At 27.2% G+C, this 27,130-nt stretch overlaps 3 protein-coding genes and 1 long non-coding RNA gene across 14 annotated transcripts; 2 read left to right on the top strand and 2 right to left on the bottom strand.

Annotated features, from left to right (window-relative positions):
• Wdr81 (WD repeat domain 81) lies at positions 1 to 10,479 on the top strand. Of its 2 annotated transcripts, XM_076323701.1 has the most exons (23): positions 1 to 143; positions 221 to 458; positions 899 to 1,058; positions 1,149 to 1,404; positions 1,486 to 1,648; positions 1,737 to 2,150; positions 2,234 to 2,434; positions 2,508 to 2,653; positions 2,743 to 2,930; positions 3,007 to 3,587; positions 3,662 to 4,083; positions 4,508 to 4,801; positions 4,999 to 5,153; positions 5,238 to 5,915; positions 5,995 to 6,170; positions 6,245 to 6,525; positions 6,605 to 6,734; positions 6,826 to 7,000; positions 7,102 to 7,511; positions 7,624 to 7,917; positions 7,990 to 8,139; positions 8,207 to 8,313; positions 10,194 to 10,479. In XM_076323701.1, exons 2-23 carry the CDS (start codon positions 243 to 245, stop codon positions 10,423 to 10,425), a joined length of 5,829 nt encoding a protein of 1,942 aa, XP_076179816.1. In that variant the 5' UTR covers positions 1 to 143; positions 221 to 242; the 3' UTR covers positions 10,426 to 10,479. The 2 variants fall into 2 exon arrangements, with proteins under 2 accessions (XP_076179816.1, XP_076179817.1); XM_076323702.1 differs by lacking the exons at positions 8,207 to 8,313; positions 10,194 to 10,479 and having other exon boundaries at positions 8,009 to 8,134.
• Positions 7,585 to 19,762, bottom strand: Rint1 (RAD50 interactor 1). 3 transcript variants are annotated; one of them, XR_012993693.1, is made up of 13 exons: positions 18,469 to 19,762; positions 16,619 to 16,857; positions 16,383 to 16,556; positions 14,118 to 14,252; positions 13,377 to 13,638; positions 13,068 to 13,293; positions 12,823 to 12,988; positions 11,959 to 12,124; positions 11,659 to 11,882; positions 11,048 to 11,213; positions 10,830 to 10,963; positions 10,162 to 10,747; positions 7,585 to 7,801 (listed from the first exon to the last, which is right to left on the bottom strand). XR_012993693.1 is itself a non-coding variant. In XM_076323703.1 (13 exons), exons 1-12 carry the CDS (start codon positions 17,138 to 17,140, stop codon positions 10,564 to 10,566), a joined length of 2,205 nt encoding a protein of 734 aa, XP_076179818.1. In that variant the 5' UTR covers positions 17,141 to 17,539; the 3' UTR covers positions 7,585 to 7,801; position 10,563. The 3 variants fall into 3 exon arrangements, 1 of the variants encoding a protein (XP_076179818.1); XR_012993692.1 differs by lacking the exon at positions 18,469 to 19,762 and adding an exon at positions 17,012 to 17,539; XM_076323703.1 differs by lacking the exon at positions 18,469 to 19,762 and adding an exon at positions 17,012 to 17,539 and having other exon boundaries at positions 10,563 to 10,747.
• On the top strand, positions 17,925 to 26,269 carry LOC143153003 (uncharacterized). Of its 5 annotated transcripts, none has more exons than XR_012993696.1 (5): positions 17,925 to 18,757; positions 20,814 to 20,979; positions 21,190 to 21,384; positions 21,471 to 21,650; positions 23,215 to 26,268. It is a non-coding gene; the product is annotated as an uncharacterized LOC143153003 (long non-coding RNA). The 5 variants fall into 5 exon arrangements; XR_012993697.1 differs by lacking the exon at positions 17,925 to 18,757 and adding an exon at positions 20,275 to 20,387 and having other exon boundaries at positions 23,215 to 26,269; XR_012993695.1 differs by lacking the exon at positions 17,925 to 18,757 and adding an exon at positions 20,292 to 20,387 and having other exon boundaries at positions 20,758 to 20,979; positions 23,215 to 26,269.
• Positions 20,479 to 25,970, bottom strand: LOC143153001 (monocyte to macrophage differentiation factor 2). Of its 4 annotated transcripts, XM_076323704.1 has the most exons (5): positions 25,759 to 25,968; positions 25,569 to 25,657; positions 21,456 to 21,701; positions 21,130 to 21,382; positions 20,480 to 21,027 (listed from the first exon to the last, which is right to left on the bottom strand). In XM_076323704.1, exons 2-5 carry the CDS (start codon positions 25,640 to 25,642, stop codon positions 20,773 to 20,775), a joined length of 828 nt encoding a protein of 275 aa, XP_076179819.1. In that variant the 5' UTR covers positions 25,643 to 25,657; positions 25,759 to 25,968; the 3' UTR covers positions 20,480 to 20,772. The 4 variants fall into 4 exon arrangements, with proteins under 4 accessions (XP_076179820.1, XP_076179821.1, XP_076179823.1 ...); XM_076323705.1 differs by having other exon boundaries at positions 20,479 to 21,027; positions 25,569 to 25,970; XM_076323706.1 differs by lacking the exons at positions 25,569 to 25,657; positions 25,759 to 25,968 and adding an exon at positions 24,698 to 24,927 and having other exon boundaries at positions 20,479 to 21,027.
• Positions 26,270 to 27,130: the final 861 nt, after the last annotated feature.

Raw genomic sequence — 27,130 nt, 5'->3', positions numbered from 1 at the left:
TCCTATCTGATTTGCAGTCCATTAGTATCAGCTGTTCATTTGATACATGTCACCTACGTTTGAAGTTGAACAATCAAGATAATTATAAACAAATGCAAAAAATATATGGTGTTACATAGTGTAATTATATCTTACACTAAATGGTACAACAATGATAAATTAAACAAATGTACTAGAATATTTTCTAAGCAGATGTGTATACAAGGTTATTACTTTACAGATATAAAACAAAACGGTAGAAAATGGATATAATAAAAAAAGAGTTGCTTGTGCCAGCAAAATACATAAAAGTAATGGATGGTAGGACTTGTTTAACTGTTCATAAAACCTGGTTGACTAGTTTACTTACCACAGGTCCAATTTCATTTATTAATCATGAACGATTAACTGAGGATGAAATTGCAGCACAACCCTTGCTTGAAGAATTAGGTCCAAACTGGATAAAAGTATATGTAAAAGTATGTTGATTTAGAATGAAAAAAAAACATATATTGCTTATTAGATATAGTTATGGTTATATATAATATTATACAGGGTGTTCTATCTAACTTTACTAACTCGAACATTTTTTCAATATTTGAAATTATAAAAAAATGCTTTTTATAAACGTTATATAATTATACAAAATGTAGGGTCTGATAAAAATATTTCCATTTAGCAAGAAATATTAAGCAGATACTAAAATCACCTTTGTTTTTGTAATTAAATAATGGTGAATTTTAAGACAAGTTCAACAATCTATAATTCAATATACTTTAAGGTAAAAGGAAAAAAGTAAAGATTGAAATTGTCTATCTAATTTTCTATTTTCTAATATTCTAATTATAATAAACTTTTTATTAGTATTTTTCCATATTTTTAAATTATGATGTAAATAAATGTAAAATATGACTATTAGATTTATGAGAAACAGCATAAATATGCAGTTCCACTTCCAAGAGGAAGGCATATTACAAATGGAAATACTCAAGCAGATTTAACATTTTCACAATTACTACATTACGTTGTGGAGACTAATTATCGAAACTTATGGAAGGATTGTTATAAAAAATATTACAGTAGGTATTTTTTAATGAATGTGAATAATATAACCAATGAATCTGATGAAATATAATAAATGTAAATAATAATAATTATATAAATAACAGATCCTTGGAATTGTGTAGAACACAAAGACCAATGCAATATAACTGCTAATGTAAGTGATACATCTATTATGCAAGAAGTATTACAAAAAATGTATGGTTGTACATTGGTGCAAATTCAAAATGGATCAGTTATATCTGTATTACCTGGTGGATCAGTTGAAGTACATTGTAATCTCCTTCCAATACTTTTTGCTGTTGAAACTACATCTGCTTTTGTAACATTCTATGAACAAACTGCAGAATATTCTCTTCGTGAGTAAGTATATACAATATACTTGTATTAAATTGTAGTTATTAATTCCATTACTTGTATTATAAGATTTTATTATTGCTAAAGGTGTGTAATGTATAGCCCAGCTGCTTTAAATATGAGTCATGGAAAAGCATTGTTTCTAATATATCAACTATTACAATTGTGTAGAGACTTACATGATCGTGGCCTTGTATTGGGTGAAGTTACTCTTAGTGATATATTACTCATGGATAACTTTACTATTCAGGTTCATATTTCCATATTTTTTTTATAATAAGTTTTACAATTCAGTTTTTTGTTGAAATTGTAACAATTTTCCAAGATTTTATTAATAGGTTCTACCAAAATTAAATGATAATTTGTACATAAAACCTGAAAATGAACTTCATAAAGTTACTAATAGTCAGGAAACTAAAGGGAAAAATTTCAATGGATATAAGAAAAATATTGACATAACTTCATCAGGTATTATGTCACATGAAAATCACGAATTTGGAAAGAATGAAAGTATTGAGAAATTGTGTGAAATGTGGGTCTATAACTGTATTACTAATTTTGATTATTTAACTGCATTAAATAATATGGCTGGTAGAAGGTATGGAGATCCAAGCTGCCACCATGTTATGCCTTGGGTCACAGATTTTACATCAAGATGTGGTGGTAATTGGAGAGATTTAACAAAATCCAAATTTCGGTTAAATAAGGGTGATAGACAATTAGATTTGACATTTGATTCACAATCTACGGAAGTGTGTACTTAAAAACATTCATAAATAAAATCTTTAAGAATACAATAACTGCATAATTGAAACTAATATATCAATATTTTTAGGTGGGACACCATGTGTCGGATGTATTGTCAGAAATTACATATTATGTTTACCTCTCGCGTCGTTATAATAAATCTGTTCTTTGCAAACATGTACGACCTCAATGGGTTCCAGGAGAATACCCTGCTTCTATACAGAGATTACATGACTGGAGTCCAGACGAGTGTGTACCACAATTTTTTACTGACCCTAGTGTTTTCAAGGCAAGATAAAACAATAAATTAAAACAAATATGTATAACATATAAAAAATAAAATTAAAACTTCATATTTATAGTCCATTCATGAAGATTTACCAGATTTAGAAATTCCTGCATGGGCAACGTCTCCAGAAGATTTTATTGAAAAACATAGAGAAGCTTTAGAAAGCTTTTATGTGTCTGAAAGATTACATCAGTGGATAGATTTAACTTTCGGTTACAAGTATATATTATTTGTTTTAAACCACTGGTAAACAATATGAATATAATTACTATTACTATTATTATTATTTTTTTTTTCTTATTTTATAGATTATCTGGGTCAGCAGCAGTAAAATCAAAAAATGTTTGCTTGCATCTTGTTGATAATCATACCAGTTTAACCAATTCTGGTGTTGTTCAACTTTTCACACAACCACATCCACAAAAAATTATTCCTTCACCTTATTGGTGTAAGATTCCACCTCGATTACGTTCGTCTTTCGTAATTAGTAAATATAGTATGTTTATAAAATTTTGAATTATTTATTAGGATTTATTTTTAACTTCTTACTTATTACATAATGTTTACAATAGAAAACGATCAATCTGGGAATAGAGCTAGTGATGACGAAGGTCATAGTTCTGGGTTTGAAGAGGAAGAACTACCGGTTTCAGTTTTAAATACATCTAGATCATCACCTTTAGTCTTAAGTCGATTATTAAGTCGTTCTCGAGGTTCTTTACTTTCCACCGAAGATACTATCAAGCAAGACAAATCCATAAATCAGACAATAATTCTTCCAAAAGATTATAATCCTGTTGCAGCTATTATGCAAGTGGAAACAATGCATATGTTTACAAACAAAGTGAGCTCTCAAGTTTATAAACCAGAAATTGAATTACACGAATCATCTACAAATTACAAACAAATTGTGGCTAGTGGACGTATTAAAGAGCAACAAATACTTGGTTGTCTAATCGTGGAAATATTTTTGTCCAGCAAATTTCGCGCAACATGGAATGTTGAAAAAGTATCATTTACAAGAAGACTTATTACCTGCTTAAACATTTTGAAAATGTCAGCTGATAGTTTACCTAAGTGTGTAAGAAATGCAGTTGCTTTATTATTGCAAATTGATATTATACCAAAAAGTTACAACATTGATAATATAGAAGTAAGTATTATTTTGAATAAGAATTATAATAAGTGAAACAAAATAATTGTAATTGATTAAATATAATTTTTTAGATAACCGATACACCTTTTCGTTATCCAACTATTACACATATGGGTTTACCACCACCATCTGCACATCAGTTTCTGCAACCAATGCTTTCTGGAAGTTTATTTCCATTTTCTAAGTACTACAAGTATTTATTCAATATTGTGGAAATGTTACAAGAATATAATAGTTTAACACGTGAATTAAATTTTATAATGAAGTCTGAAGACGATGTGGATTTTATACATAAAACAAAAATGAAATTCCTTTGTAAAATAAGTGAATGTAAAGTTAAAGCAATTGCTAGGGAATTAGAACATCTATTGTCCCACACAGAAGTTGCAAAAGAAGCCAGCTTAGAATTGATAGTACCACATATACAACAAATAATGGAAGAACGTTACAGTGCTGTTTTAGCTGCATGGTATTTGTTTGACCCTATTGCTAAGTAAGTTAAAATTGATATATTATACAAACTTTCTTACACGTATAAAGACATTTCATATTATTAAAATGTAATTTTGAATTAATTGTTATTTAAATGATTATTTTAATAATTGATACTTGAATTGATTAGTTGAAAACAGTACAAGTTCAAAAACTACAGTTTGAAATATTTGAAGAAGCAGCTTTTTATACTTGTTAAACTCATAGGACTAACCAAAACACAGTTACAGGATACTTCTTTTCCACTTTTCTTGATCATAACCTATAGTTTTATGAATTTGACATATAATATCAAGATTATGTAAAGGTGGCTAATTTTGAACTTGTATCGTTCTTTAACTCATTAAATCAATTAAGTTTTTAATATTCTTTGAGTATAGCGGTTTCTTAGTTTTCTACATCTTATTGAATCATCATTTTTTTAGAGCATTGGGTCCTAAAGATACTGCTGAGACATTCCTTTCATCTATTATGAAGTTATATGAAAATGGTTCTTTTATGGATAGTGCATTACATGCCGATGCACTCTCTTCAGGATTAGTTGCAAAATTTAGAACTACTCGTTTATATCACAGAAATTTTTTGCTAAAACTTATAGTAAGATTGGGTCTACGACGATTTTTGGAAAATTTTATTGCACCTCTTGTAGAAGCAGTTGGGGGATATAGAGATTATGTACAAGGATGTTCAACTTACACCCATAAGACTGGTAACCTTAAGTAAGGAAGTATTATAAGAAATATTTACAAAAAGAAAATAAAGTTTTATTTAATATACATATAAATATATACACATATATAAAATTGTATCAAGACATAGGTGCAGACACAATTGTTTATCTACAAATCCGTGTAACACAAGGACTCATTTCTCTATGTTTAAGAAACATTTTCTAAAATGACATTTTTTTTTACAGAAGCTGTGATTTAAATGAAATTTGCAATGAAGGAGAAGGAATTTTGTCACCTTTAGATGAAGATTCTTCGGCAGATTCTGAACATATTTCTTTGTCACCCGGACCTATAACTAGTGATTATACACACGTGAATTTAACTGATAATGATGTTGAAGGTGATTAATATCAATTATTTATATCAAATATAATGTATAGTCAACAAATTATGAAACTACTCCTAAAAATTTCTCCTGTTTTAGAAGTATTCACAATGGAAGCGGAAGACAATTCTTGGATTTCTTTAAATTCTGGTGCTCTATACGATATCGATTTACATATAGATCTAAATTTGAATCTGAATGATGATTTAAATGAAGAAGGAAGTAAAGTTTCACCGCTCAGATCAATTAAATCGCCGACAATTCCTATACCAAAAACATCCAATTCTCCAAATAAATTAATAATAGAATTTAGTAATATTGGTTGTAATGTAGGAAGTAAAACTTCTAACGAAGAATTTTTATATAATGATACTTATGGCGGAATTACCGATTCTGGAAACGTTTTTGAAGAAATTTGTAATTCTGAAGAACAAAATTTTATACTACAAACAGATGATACTAAATCTGATACTGCGATACATGAAGATGTTCAGATAGATCATAGTTATCAAAAATCTACATCAAATGAATGTACAACTTCAGAGATGAGCACAGGATCTGTTACTTGGTTATCTCATCGACTTGGTCCTGTGCTAACCGCTCGATATTTATCGCGAAATTTATTAAGAATGCTTGCATTGTGTTACACTGGAAAGGAAAATTTAACAATAATCGATGATACTTTATCATCGATGCAAGGTATCACATGGAATAAAAAAGTTTTAGTTGGCGATCGTAATGCTGTGAAAGTTTTGGACTGCCTTGCAGCCATTGCAGGTTAATTTATTTATTTATTTAATTTATTTATCTGTTTAATAAATTTCTAAACATGAATAGAAATTGAACATTTTTACAGGTCTATATGGAGAACAAATTATAATATTACAATATTTTGCACATATGGTGGAACTATTAGCTCTTTGTAAAAGAAAAGTAACACAAAATTTGGAAGGAGGACTTATTTCATGTTTAACTCTTTTAAATCACATTACGACATACCTCAACGATGCGACATTAATGGATGTACTTCATGTAAGATTATTTAATACGAAGTTGCTTAACACTAGAAAAAATACATTTAGTAAAAAATCGTTTTTCAATTATAGGAACCGATTGTAAAAGCAATACTTTATCCTACAGTTCGAATATTATCGTCTACGAGATTTACTTTCCCTAACGGCATTATCGCACGTACTGTACTGGCAGAAAAATGTTTAGACACTATGTTTATGTTTAGTTTACGATTAGGAAGTGTCATTATAAAAAATCACTTAGCAGTACCTATTCAACGATTTTTCTTGGCATTTGATAAATCATTTAATCAAAATATCGTTGGAAGTTTTAAAAATGAAATTAATCCAAAAACAATAAGTGATCATTTTGAAAGGTAATTTTATAAAATCACTATTTTTGTTACAAAAATATAAAACACATCTGACAATTGACATAATAACATGTTCATACAGGATAAAGTGTCCAAATGAAGATAATAAGGATACTCAGGGACTTCAACCAAATTTTAATACAGATGTTGCGGATTCTTATTCTCCACCAATTGTAGAAAATATGGATATATCAGATCCTCAAAAGAATAAAGTAAACAGAAATAGATATCAATTAACTTCAAATTATTACCTGCTGCATTATGTTGATAATGTTTAGAAGTGAATGTTCAATGTATTTTCAGGCACTTGAAGAATTAAAAGCTGTATTTACAGCAGAATTTGCTCATAAATCATATATGCTTTTCTATAAATGTATTGATAGTGAAGTAATGGAACAAATACTTAAAAATTATGAACATATATATCATTTATGTTATAAATATGAACAAGAAACAAAAATGACTTCATCAAATATTGGTATGTTGTATTTCTCTTTTTATTAAATTTATGTACAAAGATAATTATTTGATTTGAGATCCATGTGTTATATTTCATATTTTCTTTTACTTTTTATAAAGATGATAGCAAGTATAATACTCCATACAACAGTAACTATAATGTAACAGAAAGCACAGGAATAGTCCAAAAAGAGGTTTCTAACTTTGGAAATATATCAGTGGTAGGAAATAGATTTGCACTTCAAAAAAATGATATTGGAGATTCTGTAGCATCAGAAAATGTCATGTCTAATCGTACAATCTGTTCTTCATATACTGGGAGACAACTGCGAGGGAATTGGTTAGCATATTGGGAACATGAGATTGGAAGATCGGATAAAGATACAGCATTTAATATAAAGCAAATAAAGCTCCAAACATTTAGTGGTCATACTAACAGTATTAGATGTTTATATGTATTAAATAATGAGAATAGTTTTATAAGTGGGGGAAGAGATAAGACTGTGAAATTATGGAGTTTAAGAAGTCAGGTAATATATGTACAGTATATATATATATATATATTATATACTAAAATATATTAAAAATACATAGAAAACGAAATTAAATTATTAATCCTTAAACAATATATTCTATTAATAGGGTGATGGAAATACTGTTTCATCTTGTCAATATACATACACTGGACATAAAAAATCTATTCTTGCTCTTACATTTCTAGAATCTTTAAGATATGTAGTTACTTGTGATGGTACAATTCATTGTTGGGATCCATTCATGGGTTCCCTTCTTGGATGTCCAGAAAGCTCTCGTCCTGTCCCTGTAAATACATTAACAGCAAGTCCTTCTCCATGTACAACTTTACTTGTGGGAACAACAGATATTACTCTTAGAGTTATTGATTGTAGAACGTTTCAATATGTGAATGAAATGAAGGTATGTATTAATAAATTATATGAAATATAGTGTTCCTAAATATTTCAGTTAGAAAGATAACTCTCTTTCTAGGTATCTGTTAATCCAACAGGTTTAATTAGATGTATTGCAGTAGCACCTAGCGGTTACTGGGTAGCACTAGGTCAAACATCAGGGTTTTTAACAATTTTAGATACTCGTACAGGTCTTATTATTGCATCGTGGAAGGGACATGAATGTGAGGTACATATTATATTTAAAAATCCACTGTTAAATTTAATTTTAAAAATTTTCATTGTCATTTTTTCAGATATTACAATTAGAGGCAATAAATGAAACAACTATAGTCAGTTCTTCACTAGATGAGACTATCACTGTGTGGAGTGCCTTGGATGGGAAACTTAAATTCCATATGAAGTGAGAAATTCTATCAATTTTTATCGTTAAGCTATATATAGGAAATTTACAAAAGTGTGGCACCATTTTCAAGTACATGCTAATATAAATTAAAAACTTCTTTATTAATTTGTAATCTGAAACTTCGTTATCGAGATGTACACATTTAAAGTTTACACATACGACTTCAGGTGTAGACTGTTTTAACTTGGTCAGTTGAGCACACTGCCCCTTTTGCCTAGTGTCCCATTTCAGTGCACACAACGAAATATCTCATACACCACTAATTAGAAAAAAAAAAGGAGGACATATCTTTCATAATTTTAAGAAGGCATTCAAATAACGTTTTCAAGGTCATTTTGAAGTCAACTTTTTTTTTATTCTAAACTTATATTTTTTATTTTGAAACCCTATTCTAGGTAAAAATATACATAACTTTTGTCCAAAACATTTTTTAATACACTTACTAATAGTTTGTATTTAATCAAAGAACTATAGACCAAAATAGTCTGGAAGATATTATATTGTTAGTCACATTTATACAATTATTACTTTATTGTGAGTTAAATATGGAATACTTAACAGTTATAGAAAAAAGTTGAAATACCTCAGTCAGTAAAACAAGGCATGTAGTTTTGGTCACTTATAAACAAATTAATAATAGAGTAAGAACAAAAAAGTATTATACAGTGAACAATAACTTCAAAGAGTAATTTAAATTTCTCATACACTTTTTGCATATATAGGGGCACTTTATTCATTCCTACCTTTATGTTTGTTTTAGTGTAAGTCCCTGGATTTTTTAATATGAAATTTTATTTTTCTACTATAATTGAAGATTGAATATTTCATGTTATTATGTTACAAATGATTAAAACCAGTGCAAAAATTCATTAAAGTCCATGAAGTGACATTTAAGGCAGTAGTATCAGTAGTATATGATAATGTATAACGTGCAATGACACATGTTTATACATGTATCTATAACTATACATTCAGCTGACTAATTTTTAGAGATTTTAATAGTGCAAATTGATAATTATCTCTACAAACTTTAACTGCTTATATCTCAATAAAGAAACTTCAGATTACAAAATGATAATAAATGTTTTGTTTTACTTTGGCATGAGAAATTGATTCTGAAAAAAGGTTCTACAATTTCGTAAATACCCTTTAGAGTATATATTATGAGAGCCCATACAATTTTAGAGTTACTTGTAATTGAAAGTATCATTTTTCTTGTATTAAAATTATTGTTGATGCTAATAATTTTTATAATTTTGTTCTTGTAAAAAAATCACTGTCCTTAAAGTTTTAAATGGAGTTAAAATTTTAGAAAAAAAAGTGCCTCCCAAAGTAATTAGCTTCAGACTCTGATAAGTTTAGATCCTTTATTAATGTAGACTATAAGCATCTATTAAAATTGCATTCTACAGATCACATAACAGATTTTCGATAACAATCAATCATAAAGTAATAAAATAAAATACAATTCTGCAATTATAAGAGAATAAAAATATACAGCTTACTATTTAATCATTTGGACAAGTATGGTATTTTTCGACACTTTCACATTTTTGGGCCTCAATAAATTGTACGCTTCGAAAATGTAATTCCAGGTTAATATCACAATTTTTTATCATTTTTGCTGTTACTTATATGGTTTTATTCTCATTAATATCTGGTACTATATGCTAAACAATTTACTAACTTAAAATTTACTCAATTTATGGAATTTTTGCATTTACAATATGATATACCCTTGTACTACAGTGACTCAAAAAATGTATAGCCCATACAATTTACATACTGTATATTATAAAATAAATACAGAGACATGTTAAATTTCTTAAATTAAGAATTACTTACAAAATTTATTTTAATTGATTTACATTTTTTAGAGGATCCACAGAACCAGTTCATTGCATGTCCACTTATGAACAAGAACTCATAATAGGAACAACAGCAAATCGCGTGGGAGTTTATACATCCATAGAAACAACAGCTTCATTTTCATCATCAAAATTGAAATCTGATACTTTTAAAGGACTCCTGACTACAATGGCGGTTCTTCCTCTTAATCGATTATTATTATTAGGTGCAGATAATGGCGGTATTACATTAATATGCTAAATATTATATATAAATAATTTTTCCAAATATGTAAATAAATTAAAGTAAAGAGTTCTACAATTCATTTACAATTTCATTCCTTTGTTATTTTGAAAAAATACATTTAATTTTTTAAGTTAGTAACAGGAACACAGTACCTTATACATAGGTAATATCTGTTCTTGTTCTAAGTACTTTCAAAGCAAGTTCAGGAGACATTTTGTGAATACCAATATCCGCTAATATTTCTTTTCTTGCAACCTCATCATTATTGTTTAAAGCTTCAAGTAGTAACATTGCTGAACCCAACAAAATATTTAATAAAATACATGCTTCTTTAATTCTGAAATTAATTTAAATGATAAAAAATGAAACATTTAAAATACAACACAATAGTTACATACATATTATCATTTGTGACTCACAGTGGAAAATATGATTCTGGTTTACTGATGTACAAGCCAAATAATGGAAACAAATTTCTAAAAATATCATACTCTAGTTGCTCAGCTCCACCTGTATTAAAATGATTCACTAGAACAACTTCTTCTAAAAGAAACTGTAATAAAAGATACATTTGTTACATTAAATGGCTCATATAATAATAATTTTGTATGTAAATAGTTGTAATTTCTTATCTAACTTGATCAAATTGTAAAGCCAAATTTTTCCAAGCCTGATTATATAGTGGTAAAGCAAGTGCATTGTACAGTAGATTGAGTTGTGTCGTTAATTCTTGAAACATAGAATATCCACTTGGAGTAACTGATAAAGAAACTACTTCTTTAATCGACTGCATTGCAAACCATCTGGAAAAAAAAAGTGACTTTATTTTGATTTTATATTGTTATTCATCTTATGTGTAATTACATTTTCTCTAATTAACTATATTTTGGGAAAAAGTGATAATTTATTTATTACTACTAATAATATTTGGTATCATATTATGAGCAATGACATAATTAGCTTATTACTTTTTTGCTAGAAAATGTACTTGTATAAAATTATATTGTCCATCATCCGTGATATAAGATTTTGTCGATAATATAATTATATAATTAAACTAAGCTAGCAGTACCCACTTTGACAATAAAAATTATTCTGTAATTTTTCATTATGAATATTTTTACTACTTTAAAACAAAATAAAGATAAGCTTGTGTAATCATAAAATATGAACTGCCAAAAAATTTAAAAGTGATTGGAATGTGTAATATAAATAGTTTAACTTTAACTTTATTTTAAATATACTTACTTATCTGTTCTATAAGGTCTACTCCTTGCCTTTATATCTAAAGCTACAGAGTCACTAATTTCATTTATTAACTCTTTTTCTAATCTTCTTAAAAGTGCAACTGCTTCATCAAATACAGAACCTTCAATATCTCCACTTATATTTTCAGTCACATCACTTCCTTCTAATGTAGCAGATTGAACTGCTTCAAATTGTTTTTTAAAAAAATACAGTTGCAAAAAATGCTACAAATGAAAGAATTAAAGGATGCATTAATAATGCCAAATATGTATAAATGTACTTATTTTTAAAAATACTTACTACTGTTACACCCCATTCTTCCAAGACAGTTGCAACATAATGTAATGTATTTAGGATACATGGCATGAGAGACGTTAAAGGATCTTCATCAGTTTCATGTAATAATTGAAGTAACCTTATTCTCCAGTCATCAATTAGTTCTAGCTGTAGCTCCAAAAATTGTAACCTTCGTAAATTATATGTTTTAATTTAATAATGATATTGCTGCTTCAAATAAAATATTTAAAAAATTTAATTTTTTTAGATGTAAAGAATGAAAATGATAACCATTCTAATCAACCTTTTATTGTTACTTGTGTACTGAAAGAAATGTAGAAGAGAAAAAATGTCTTTTGATAAAATCATGGGTCAAACTGTGTGTATTAGTTACTTAAAAAACCTACCACCCACTCCTTTTAGGTATTACATTGAAAATAGTTCATAGTTAACATGTTCACTGCGGTATGGTACATATATGCTTCATATTGGGTTTCATTCTGTATAAGCCATATTTTATTGAATCTTCATTATGTACTAAGAGGATACCACCAGATATAAAAGTCTAGAACAGAATACGATTGATCCATACTGGCAAAAATAACATCCACAGAAGAAGCCACCGCAGTGAATGTATTAACATCATTCTTTATGTACGTATATTGATTCAAACATTATTTTATTAATATTTCGTTACTATAATGATAATCTTTAACAAAAATAACAATGAGGTATTTTATAAGAGATTAAATAAAAAAGGATAAAAAATCTTTTAAAATAACTTACTTTTCATACACAACAATGACACAATATGATTCTTATGTGACAATAGTAGACTAAAGGTTTGCTATAAATTTGACTATCAATTAGTACATCTAATTCATTTACCTGTGACCTGGTTGAGGTAAATGTTTGTATCTGTCAGAAATTGTTGTAAGAAGAGTTAAGAAAGCATCTGCACATTCAGTTACCTTCAGATCATCAACATCAGAGTTTGATAATTTTTCCCAAGCAGTATTTGAACTTAAAATTGCATCCATTTTCTCAGTAGCATCTAATATTTTAATATAATAATATTATTGGCAATTATACAATACTTTATTAAGAAGTATGTAACAAGTTTATGTTCTTACACTTTTTTTCCATATTAATCCACTTTACAAAAATATGAGCTTGTGTAAGAACAAAAACAGTGGCTGGCTGTGTTGGAGGATAAGATAATGTTTCTCTTAATTCTCTTTCAAAACCTAAAGCTTCATCCACCAAATGAGCAAATAAAGCATCATCATACTGTACTATTGATAACTCTAAATGAAGTTTTTCAACTGCTAATTGTACCAAAGCCTGCATAAATTCTACCTATCAAGATAAAATAATTTGTATAAATCTTTAATAATATATTGCAGTATACGAATAATAAAATATAGTTAAACTTATAATACCTTCATATCCACATGATTAAAACCAATTGAATTTGCAACCGGTTGAACATTCTTTTGTACCCATTGAATGTGATCTTTGATCCATGTTAATATTTGAGTGAAAAACCATTCTGGTTTATCTTGTCGATTAGTTAATTTGGAACCTGTGAAGTGATATATAAATCTTTGTCTAAGTGGCCGTACCATCAATGAAATTGGCAAACTCACTGGTGTAAAGTCTGTTAATAATACTGATGTTACCGCTGGTTTAATAGAGTCTTCTCTATAAATATTTTGTTAAGGATAAAACATCTTTTATGTAAAATTCTTAACAATATTGTTACATTCGCAATATGTATGTAACTAAAAGATAATGTATAGATATTTAGCTCCAAATTATTAGGAAGAATATTTCAAAGTTGTACAAACAAACATCACCCAAATCCTCTGACTTAATCATTTAAGGAGATAAGGGTAAAAAGAACTTGAAAATTCCTATGGAGGGGTGTAAACTCCTTGTTGATATCTAATTATAACAGTTTGCATTTTCATTTTCGAGTAAAATTTTATAAGTAGTATAATTCAAAACAGACACAATTAACATTTAAATCCACGATTCTTTCTTTTTCTTCTTTGCTATTCATTGTTTTGCAAGATTATTCCAAACACTATAAACCATTATTTCAAGTAATACTAATATATGTATGTAATAATGACTTTAACAAAACACAAAAAAGTATATTTAAGTAAGTGAAAGGATACGGTAATTGTAAATGTAATAAATATTCTGTAAGTATTTTAAACTTAGTCAATGTTTCTGGCATATATGTATTTAATAAATTAGAATTATTGCCACAAAAAGGCCATTTTAATGCCTTTAATATGTCATTGTATTCTCTGAAAATTTTATGTATTCATAATCACCTATCAGTATATATATGTCTGTTTGAAAATTATTCACTATAAAATTCTTAATTTTGAACAGATACAAGAGTGACAAATAAATGATTACAGTCATAATCATAAAAGTAGAGTTACTAAACTGTTTAAAAAAGTTATAAGTTATCAAATGTATTACATGATTTCATATTTTAATATATCTAATCTGATGAATAATTTTCAAACAAGGTGTAGCATATAACTATCACTATGTTTTTTTCAGGCACTTCCAATAAGAAAGACAATTGGATAAAAAAATGTTACAAAGAAAATTAATTAGCTTTCAATATTACAAAATTTTTAATAAATTTATTTTTTGGTAAAAAGTCAGAATGACTTTAAATGACACAATGTACTTTTGACTTCACAGTATTGTAACTAACATTACAAAGGACTTGCTATATTATGTCTTTGAATTTATAAATATGAAGTCAATCAAAACAAACTCTATATATGGAAAATTATTTTATTTCGATCAAATTATACAATTCAAAGCAGTGAGTTTCATGAGGAAAAATGTTTTTTATAATATTTTTTAAAAAAATTAACATCTACGTTTACTTTTTAAATAAAACTACAATATTTTTTATTACAGCAAATCATAACAAATTCAATAGCCATATAGACATTAAAAAGGGAATATAAGTAGCACAAATAAAGATATCTTGTGTAGTATCAATTATAATGTGAGTTTGAATTGAATCAAGACTTGTTTAATATTTTCCAAGTTTACTTTCATATGCATCAACCAACCATGGCATAAAATTTAGATGATGCCCATCCATCATGCTGTGCTTTATTCATTTTATAAAGATGATAACCATTCTTCTTAATAGAATGTTTAGATAATCCAGTATTGGTAGTAACAGCACAAATAGAAGTATGTAGATTTTCTTTGAAATGTTCTAAGACCATTAGTCATTTGCAATTATTTCTAATATTTTACTTAATCCTTTTCTATTTTTCAAATACTCCATAAGCACTTAAAGACTTTACAATATTATAAAACATTTTGCAAGTGTAAGAAAATATCAATATAATTTGTGTAACATCATGATATAATGTACAAGTCTGCTTCCATTTGTGTTATTACCAATAGTGGATTATTTAGACACTTCTATACTAATAGAATTACAAAGAAGAATGATTGTCATCATTACAAAATGAATAAAGTACATCTCACCAATGAACAGATGGTTATTTTTCCTGTTGAAGATCACTGCATTGAATGTGTAATTTGATCTAAATAAAATAATTTTCCATGATAACATTTCCCTTGATTGACCTTACATTTATAAATTCAAGGTTATTTTAAGATCATAATATAGCAGGTTGTTAAACTTGGCTTAACATCAATTACAACACTATGAAATGAAAAATATGTTGTGCCATTTAACGTCACCTTGACTATTTATAAAAAAAAATTTGTTTAAAACTTTTAATATTACAATTGTCCAATTGTCAGAAGTGCCTAAAATATTGTGGTAACAATTATGTATTGCATCTTACACTCATACTACACCCTACACACACACAAATGTTTCATTTCACAAGAATCGCATATGTATAAGATAATATAATTCTAATATCACGAAAAAACTGTACATTTCAAAAGTATTTATTTTAGAAGTAGATTTTTTAAAGGTGAAGGAATTGTGTTTTGAATAAAGGCATTAAATTCATGATTAACTTCGTTTTTTAAAATAAAATGTTACATTTTCTACTCTATAAAGTGATAATCTAAACCAAGTTTAACATCTATTATGTAATGTTATTTGAAGTTGCACAAAAACGTAAAAACGTAAAGAAACGAATTTATAAAGAAGTACATTTGAATATGTTTTTAACACAGACTCGTCTTATATCATTGACTTACTTTAAAATTGATTGGCTCAAAAAATAAAAAAAACCTGTTTTCACAATATATCTCCCTCCAGCCTAACTATTCTTCCATAAACTGTTTTATCAAATGTCTTCAAACTTCAGACACAATAGCATCTATCACTTTTATAGGAATTACCTTATACATACTACATAGTGTGTATTACAATATATTAATTTTAAAAAGTATATAAAGTAAGAATGTACTTAGACAATTTATCCTTTATGAGGTTGTGCCAAAAGTGAAGTGTTTCTCTTACATAGTTCACAAGATGATGACAAGTAGACAATTGCAATTGACAACTAATATCTGTAAGATTTGTATACAATGAAATAGTTGATTCATCATCACCAGCTGCTAATGATACTTGAACTTCATCACTAAAAAATATGTAATCCTTAAAACAAATATAATATATATATATTTCTAAATAAAAATTTACCTAATATTTTCAACGTATTTTATAAAATGTAAGTATGCCAAGGATTTATCCAAGTAACTTATTGTGTCAATAATTTCTTGTATATTTAAATTTTTATCATTTTCACACATTATTTCTTGTATATTATTCCTGAATTCTTCAGAACATTTTTCTAATTGTTGAAATTCAATACTTGTTCTTTCCACATTTTCTATAATCATTTTAACTTCGGAAGGAGCTTCAGATGATGCCATTGATAACTAAGAATTAAAAAACAAATAATTAAAGACTGTTTTAATTTTTAAACTACATTTATGAAAAAAAAAAGAAACGTCAAATGTATATAAAAATAGTTGGTAACATATTTATTACAAATTTTCAATTTAAATAATATAAAAATCCATAAATTTATACCGATTTTTCAATTTCGTTCTTCCGTATATTCAAACACTGATGAAATTCATATATTTTTTCAAGTCCCTTTAAATCGGAACCTAATTCCGCATTAAATTCTAGTATGATTTTTTGCTTTGTATCTGTCATAATGCTATATTCTGTCTATTATTGTATTTGCACATCAAATTTAAGACAATGAATTTGAGGTTATAACACTTTCTGTCAAATGTTAATTTTTAAACTGTTACAATGGTTAAAATCGGAGTAGATAGTTATTAACTATCTATGATTAAAGTCTGTAACCCAAAGTCATTGATTCGTACTGCTTGAAGAGAATAACACTAAATGCATCTTCGTCGCAAACGAGATGTAGAAAAGACATTACATGTAGAGATGTAGCGATTTTTTTTAATCGATTCTTTGATGTCCAATTCTGGCACAAATCGATTTTTTAGTTAGATCATCCATTTGTCGAACATCTCGGAAGTGAGAACCTGATTCAACCATTATTTTAGGTGCATTTTGTTTGACTCCATTTGTCTTCATTTTATGATAAAAGCATAAAAGTTCTTTTCCTTCAATATTCAAAAATTGATATTGGTCAATGAATGTAACCGAATATTTTCGGACCACTTACAAGAACTATTATTTTTAAATTCATGATCACTAAATAAATGATTAATAAACAATAATTAACATACCATTTAAATTCTAGTTAATTTTTCCTTTTATCATATTTTATATATAAATATCTAAACATCTAATCTAAAGATTTTAAAGTTTAATCAGAATCGAAAAATTGATTTTTTGAATCATTTTTTCAAAATTCGATTTTCTGATGAATCGATTCTATTCACTTCGATTTAGAATCGATTCAAGAATCGAACATTTTTATATGGTGCCACAATTACTATATTTCAAAATGTATCACCCCTAGGTTATTAGACACAAAACGTTTTGGAAGGTTTTGTTTAGAATTGTCACAGCAAGTACCACGAGATAGAAGCTTTGAATATATTTATTATCTACATTTTATTCTAAATGAAAAAGTATTACGTTTTTTACTAGGATAAGGAATTACCTGTATAAATTATGGAGATTAAATTTTGATAAGTATACAGTTTAATAACTTTGTTCTAAATACATCTATCTTTTTTTGTTTTTTTTCACAAAGTCTTTATTTGTATCTCAAAAGAAAGTATAAATTGCAAAGCTTGAAAAAGTAATGTGCTTCTGCTAATTCTTTAACAAAAAAAAACTTTTTTTAAAACTGCAAAATGTACACCACGATCCTGATGATTTTTGAGTATGTTGTAGAAGACGAGATTATGAACAATTTTTATCTGAACAATAATTACCACTCAGTCTTCAATGATATGAAAGGAACACATGTCTTTGCATATAAAAAATAAAATACACATTATTTGTTCATACTTTGTTTTTTAAATTACAAAACGAATAATTAATATAATAACCTTGCTTTATACTTAACACTTTCTCCAATTGCAATCAGTTCTATGAAATGAAAATCTAAATCATTTATTTTTGTCCACTTACATTCTGAAATAGAAGACGGAAAATAAACAGTGATCGTAAATCGAAGCATCCTTTATTTGTTTAACTGCTCGTTTATTTGTTTTACTTTAACTGCTAAACTATAATAACTTAACATAACCACTTTTACTTTCATATCGATACTCACTTAATTCGATACGAGAACATTTTTGTTGGATAATTGGATCGGAACATCTCTATTATGGACAGGTGGTAGTTAGGTTACAAATGGACCAACCGTAAAAATTAGAAAGACAGGTTTAATGATTAGTCATAAAATTTAGCTAAAAAATCTATTATTAAATATAATGGCCCTAACACATTTTGAATGCATGTTTTTTGGTTTTGGATTAAAATCCAGTATACTGATCCTATAGAGCGAATTCGAAGTGGCAACACAAAAAATATTATTCACATTTTTCGTTAAATAGGAAAACATTATACCTAAGGTTAAGGTAAAATACTAAAACTACAATTGTTTTTATTCATTTACACTGATAATAATACACACGTGACATACATAAAAATCATATTCAATTACAATGTTGTAAGATATATTCAAAATTAAAAAGCATCAATATTTTGTAATTTTTGCAATGATTTTTGTACCATTAATACATTACAATCATTTATTATATCTAACAAACATAAGTTTTAAATATAATTTTGTATGAACCTTTATATATCTCATTATAAAAAAAACTAATAACAAAATTAATATTCTTTTTTCAGAGTGCAGAGATTGTATAATCTGTATATAGATAAAAATTTTGGCACAGTATACTTGTAAATAGAAGAATAATATAGATTTTGTTAAAAGTTCAATACAATCAGGCAATTTTACTAGTTAGCTACTTGATTATCACGTTGCACAGTTTATATATACAATGGTAGACATAAGTATTGGCACAATACGCTGTTTGGTACACAAAAATTAAAAACTATTTTAAAAAGATCAAGTCAAAGAATAAAAATTATATCAGAAGGAAGAAAAATTATATTGAATTTGTATAAACAAGGTATAAAGATTTGCTGTTATATTAAATTTCTATAATTACATACAGAGTAGTAGGTTACCTAAATTATTGAAAAGGGAAATATAAAAAATAGTTAACATAATTAAAGGAAATTTGTAAATAAATTCCACAAAGATTTCAGCAATGATTGCAGAAGATTACATTAAACAAATTAACTTAAAAATGATACGAAAAGTCGTAGAAAATGTTGGATATTATAATGTGTTGTTCTAAAAAAACTGTTAATTACATCAATAAATAAAAACGATTAATGCATGTGAAAGAATTTCCATATAAAACTATTAACTTTTAAAATCAAATATTATTCTCTGATGAGAATAAATTCAATACATTCAACTCAGATAGTCAGATATTATTATTACAGATAGTCTGGAGGAAACATAACACCACTACAAAATATTACATTACAATTTAACATAGACTTATCCAAAATGTACCAATACTTTTGTTTAAATATAAAGTAATTGCAAAATATTTTTATTAGTTATATCTTCTCTACTATGCTGATGTAATTTTGTTTTTGTCTGTAGACAAGATATTTTGAATAAAGATCCATACAAAAAAGAAATGATATAAACAATTTTTTCAATATTTTTAAATGTTTGTGTACCAAATTATGTACTGTACCAATAATTACATCTACCATTGTATAATTTAGAATAATATATAGATCCTTACAAATTGCTATAGACTATAAATAAAAATTATTTAACATTTCCCATTATATATATATAATGTATATGTATATAATGTATAACATATATACACACATATATGTTATATACTGTTATATGCTATAATAGGTAAGCATTATTCAGAATTTCTGTTACTTTGTTCTAATCTTAATTTATAATAATACCTAATTTATAGTGTATAGTCATTTTCTTGTACAAATACATAAAAATGTATACTTCAATTAATGATAACTGAGTAATAATTTTTTTTTACTACTAACTTCTTTAGTCATATTTTTATAAACATCCACAATTCATGGATGTAATTGTCTTTATATTTCAGGTACCTATTATAATTACTTTCTAAGTATATTGTATTTACATATTGCACAATTTCAATGTGATTTTAGACATAAAACTTAAATACAATCCTTGATTAAAATACTTGAATAAAAATTGCATCTTAAAACTTATAATTTCTAGTATTTTTAATTTATAGGAAAAACATGTATTTTCATAATTCTTCAATATGAGATTTTAATAATTTATGTAAAGATGGCGTACCTGGCTGCATGAAACTATCTGGTGAACCAGTTACAGGAAATACATGACTTAATATGGCATAATAATGACACCCAGCTGCTGCAGCAACAAAAAGATGCCAAATTGCATGTGCACATGGTATGCGACCATCAGATTTAAAAAACACCAGACCGAAAATGTAAATAAGTCCTCCCATTTTTAGTTCAGCAATATTGTAATAATTATACTGTAAGCATTAAGGTACAAATTTTTAAACTTGTCAAAATTAAGATTTATACTGTAATCACACAAGGTACTGTTTTAAAAGTATTTATAATTATGTACTTACAACATTAATAATTGCAACACTAGGACCAATTCCCATAACTAAATAAAAAATTGTTTCTAGCATTTTATATTGTTCATGGAAAATTTGTTGATAAAGTATGCCCAATATTGCCATAATCCAAACAACATAACGCATTACACATAACAATTCATCATCTGGGAAATGATCTATATTTAACCAAGGAAAATAACTAGCAGCAATAAAAATGTAAATCATAGCGCGATCACACCGATGCAGTGCATCTTTAAGTTGCCTGTAATGTAACTTAATGTAAAAATTTCATTTTTTGTGATTATGTTTATCGCACAAATAAACAATGCTTGTACCTGTTGTAATTATAGTAATGTATACTATGGAAAAAAGTTGATACTGCAAAAACGAGAATCAAAGATGTACCATATACACAAGCTGATACTAATTGAGTCCATGTTGTAGAACGATGGATAAGTTCTAAACCACCTATGACAGACGGCACAACCCAAATTCCATGAGTAGCCACATTTGCTACATGTTCTATAGAGGTAGGTATATATGCTTCATTTGTACATGCTCGAGGATTCATCCATTTTATTCTGTAAAAATGTAACATCTTTACACAATTCATTTCTTTCTAATAGTTACATTTGTGTATTATTACATTGTAAATATATAATTATATACAATATATAGCACAATATAATCTATTAATGCTTAAATAGCTATATACAGGGTGAATAGTACAAAGTATTTTAAATAGTTTTGCCTAAAACTATTAAAAATATATGAATATATAATTATACATAAGATTAATCTATTACTAAATGAGGAAACATTGCTACATGGAAAGAAATGACTACTTAGTTATTTAAGTAACTAGAACTAATCCTAGAACTTTATACTAGAGTCGCTTTCATTGTAGTTCATTCATTATTTCGTCATTTCTTGAATAATAATCTTAAACAGTTTTTAACAATGAATCATAGTATTTTATAATAGTTGATATTTTCAGAATTTAATAAACTTGTAAACCTTTAGTTACTCAATTACAAGACATGTTAATTCAGACAACACAAAAAAATTCCTTGATGCTGTTAATAATTATATACAAGTTATGCAGTACATATTATTTTTATTCTTTCAATCTGCTGTTTTACTTGCATTTAATCATTTTCATCGGGATCATATAGGTTACTTATATTTTAATATTTTAGTATTCAACACATTTATAGTATAAAAGGTTCCTCTGTGAACACATCAGGTAGATCACTAACTTTATTTATCTAAAAAATAACTACTGTTTCAAATGATAGAAAAAATTAAAGTTATAAGATTTGATGGTTTCAAGGTTCCCATTATATGGTGATAATCATTTCATTGTAAGAGGCATGAAGGTCATTTTAAAATTGATTTCATCTTTTTTATTCTAAAGCCTATTTTTTTATAATAGTAATAAATTCTGAGAAAAATGTATTAGAGTGCATATATTCCAAAAGTAATGATTTCAATTGTACTTCATATATTAAATTATTCTGTCGTTAACATTTTTTGTAATGTACATGTAGCATTCTATTAAAGAAATTAACATAAACATAAATTCCACCAAAAAAATAAGTATTTTATTCAAAAAATTAAGTTGACCTTGAAATCTTTATATCTTTATCTATAAAAGAACTATTATCACCACATTACATGGCACTTAAAATTCATAAAATCTGATAACATCAACTGTTTTTAATCTTCAAATAGCAGAGAATATCAAGTAGAAAGTGTTAGTATTGCATTCTATATGCAAAGTCACAATATTATAGAAAAATATACCTAGAATCACCAAAACATGAAGCAATTGTTATAAAATTCCATGTCGAATAGAACTCAACACATGACTACAAAAGATTAATGGTACTTTATGTCATGAAATGAGGAAGATAATATTGACTTCCTTCAAACAAAAATGTATTATGAGAAACATTGTACTATTTCTTCTAAATGCTATCATCAAAAATGTATTCCAAAATGTTTTTTCAAATTTTGTTTTAACTTGTCCTAACAAATAAATATGATGTATGATGTTTAGCTACAGATTTGTGAAACTAAAATTTTTTTTAGATGTCTAATGCACTGCCTGTGATTGCCTTCATGATAAAACAACTGACGGCTGCAATAATATTTTCAGCAGTTAAAACTCGCAATATCAACAGTTTAGGCAACAATAGAAGAGTCATTATGAAGTTGGTAAAAATAAAAATCATCAAAAATATTATTTATCGTTGGAATGTAGATGAACATCTTCATTATTTGAAGATATATATTGATAACCTCTAGCCGATGATGAATGCATGACGAAGATTCAACTGTGTGCATTGAGGAAATGTTATTTTAAATTTTTAGGTAATTATTTAGAAATGGAAGAGTCTTATCAATTTTGATGATTTTTGAATATGTTATACAAATCAACATTTTGGACAACTTTTTCTTATACATATAAACGTCACTTGGCCTTAGTTTCCAGGATTTTCATTAAAAACAATTTACTACTATTCAATGTATGCTACCTATAATTACATGTTTATGGCAGCGTATCATAAGTGTTGGATGTCCAATTATCTACAGTTTTTATAAATACATCGAGGCATGTGTTTATAAAAGCTAGCAATGGACGCGTATAACGGATATAATAAAAATTCGATTTGGGTAACTAGCTAGTATAGAACTGACCCGAATTTTAGTCAAACCTAACTATTTTATGTAGCAATTAATTTAATGGATCTTATTAGCTAGGTTTGAATAAGGTTGAATTAGTTTTTTTTTATTTCGACCGCTATGGGCGGGTGACTATCTAAATCGAATTCTTACACTACTTATACGCATCCATTACCGGACATCTCAATGTGTTTATAGAAACTGTAAAAAAATAGACGATTCAATGCTTACGCATCACTGCCACGGACACGCAGTTATAGGTGACGTCCGTTGCGTAGTAACAATGGTTTTGTACGAAAATCTCGAAAACTAAGCCAGAATAACGGTTATATGCATAGGAAAAAATAAAATATTTAAAAATCATCGAAATTGGTGAGACTCTCCCTTTTCTAAATATTTACCACACAATTCTTTTACTAAATTAATTGTAAATGTTAATCGTTTAGTGTCTTTGGCAGCAAGAATTATTATATTTATAGCAGTCATTATTATATTTAAAAATTAAACTTTCTAGTTTATAAAATATGCAATCAGTGTTATTAGATTGCTACTTATGTAGGTAAAAAAAACAGTTGCATAAGTCCAGATTTCTTAAGAATGATCTGAAAAACATAAGATTTGTAAGAGATACAAAATCAAATATCAACAAGTTAATGAATTGTAAAAGTCTCATGGCTCACTAATAATTCTTTTTTATTGTTTATACATTTCTATTTCTTTATAGTTTTGAGTTTTTTTTGTTTTGCTCTTTTCCTTTCCATTTATTGTCTCTGTGTGTGTATATGTATTTATAATAAAACATTAGTAACATAATATTGAATTATATATATATTAAAATTCAGATTAAATTTTACATGAATTTTTATATGAAAATGTATACAATACCTACTTGTTAATTTACATTTGATGATAACATTCCACATGTTCCAAAATATTGTAAAGTTCAATTGTTCAATGTCCATGTAACTTGGATCTTCCATTTTGACGAGATTACCCATTTTTTCACTTACAAGCATGATAACATTGCATTCCATATGCTCATTAAAATACCCAACACATGCAAAATTTCAATTCTACTAGCAAATAGGATGAAATTGTAAAATACATATGCAAGAAATATATATAAATTTAATGAAAATGATAATGTTTGAGACATTTATATATGAACTGTATCCTTTAAGACAGTAAGAATAGTGATGAGACTGATATCATATTAATACCAGATAGTAATGTATTACTTCATATTAAACCATTTGGATATCTACACGAATCTATCGATATGTATCAATTACATATAACATGTATTCGGTATCAATTTTCGATACCGATACTTTTGTAATGAATACTGATCAATACCAATATCAATGCCACCAAAATCTCATATAATAAAATAAAATCATACGATAATTATGCATATTCTTGAATTTATTGTATAAGAACTATTTTGAGCCTGTTAAATTATGTAAGGGAATTAACTTTTAAGGTTTCATACAGCTATACAAAGGTAATACAATATAGAATAACATGCTGCATTAAAAACAGAAAATTTTATTTCTTAAAACACTTTACAAATAAAGTCAGACATGAAATATAAATTACAATTTGTAACTACAAATATAAATACCATGCAAAGATTAAATATGAATCAATATTTCTAAAAATATTACATGTTAATTTAAACAGCTATTGCTTCGATAGTTGAAGAAGTTAAGCAAGAACAGATTAATACTTGTTAATTACTATTAGTTGTTATATCTTACTCTTTGATGCGTTGAACTTCTAAAAGATTTTTTATTGGCGCTGCAATAAGTTGAGGAAGACTAGATGTATCCATGACGTTTCTCTGAAGCTTAACAAATTTGAGCACGGAAGAGGTCAATATCACCCATTAGTTTAAGGATTGAAGTAAAATATTAATTAATATAGTAGTTACTCTGTAATACTTTTTACCTCATGCCATATACAATCAATTATTTACATGGAGTAATAAATAAATATTCAAATTTGTATATATTTCATTCTGAATAATTTATTTATTTATCTACGCACTACCGATATTACTTATCTACGCTAACAATATTGTTACCACAGAACTCGAGAGAATCACTGACAATAAGAACTGTTGCCAGCAGGCCGGGTTTATCGCGCATGCGCGGTTCGCGGAGGATGATAACAGCGCGCTTGTAATCAATGTATATAGGAGTTCCAGTCTAATAGATCTCAACGTAGGTACGCGTAGACCAAATAAGCGTATTGCGTTGTAGCGTAAATTTACTTCCAATAAAAATTTCGAATCAAGAGATACTTTTAAAAAAAAATAAAAATATATGCTTGAATTAATAATAAGCTGTTGATATATTTACTACCATCATTCAGTTGGAAAATCGTCTGTCATAGACCACGTTATGTTTGTAGTAATATTATTTAATATAATCAGTGTTTTTATCAATGTACAAATAAAATGTATTAAATAGATTGATTGAATTATTATGTGTCATACTAATGCATGGTCCATACTTCATTTGTTTATACAGACATAAAATGAAAACTCATCATCACGAATACGGTATTGTACGCATAACTAAAGTAAAATCGAAACTATAGCATTTTAGGAATAACCTTTTGTATTTTGTATTGAGACTAAGTCACGCGTAAACCGTTCGACGAGAAGGGTGATTAAGATATATACATATTTATACCAAGAGTGAGTGCAAACAGCAAGCGCATTTTGTATTACATACATGCGTTCGGTGGTTAAACTTCAAAACGATGCCACACGCATATCGGTATGGCAGTCACTAATGCAAATTGAAAGCTTTTATATTTCTCACCACATCAATACTTCACGAGAGAATTATGAATGAGTTGATAAGGTTTTACCGATGAAAATAAATTCAAATAAGATCTTATCTAAACTATTTTTAATTATACATAGTTGCAAATTCTTTAAAAATGATTTGTTCAACTTATACGTAAAAATCCAGTAATTCCTTCATTGTGTTATAAGGTTGTATTCACTATTTTCTGAGACTGTTGGACTCGCGATCGAGGATGGCTTAGATTACCAATACAGAAAAGGAAAAGTTCGATATTTTTTACTTTATCCTTATAAAGCTACTTTAATCGGATCGATGAAATTAATATAATGAATGCTTGAAATTAGTCTTTATATCAATATGTGTAAAAGGTATAAAAAATTATGAACTTGTAATACTGCCAACACGCGAACATTAGTTCTCACAGTAGGGTAATGACCGACAGTGTCGTATCTATCTAGAATAGCCCATTTATCTCGTAAATGATGTAATAACTCACGCAATAA

This window comes from Ptiloglossa arizonensis, chromosome 12 (assembly GCF_051014685.1).
Source record: "Ptiloglossa arizonensis isolate GNS036 chromosome 12, iyPtiAriz1_principal, whole genome shotgun sequence".
In the NCBI taxonomy this organism is placed as follows: Eukaryota; Metazoa; Arthropoda; class Insecta; order Hymenoptera; family Colletidae; genus Ptiloglossa; species Ptiloglossa arizonensis.
The sequence above is the reverse complement of the archived record's forward strand: the minus strand, read 5'-3'. Positions and strand labels throughout refer to the sequence as shown.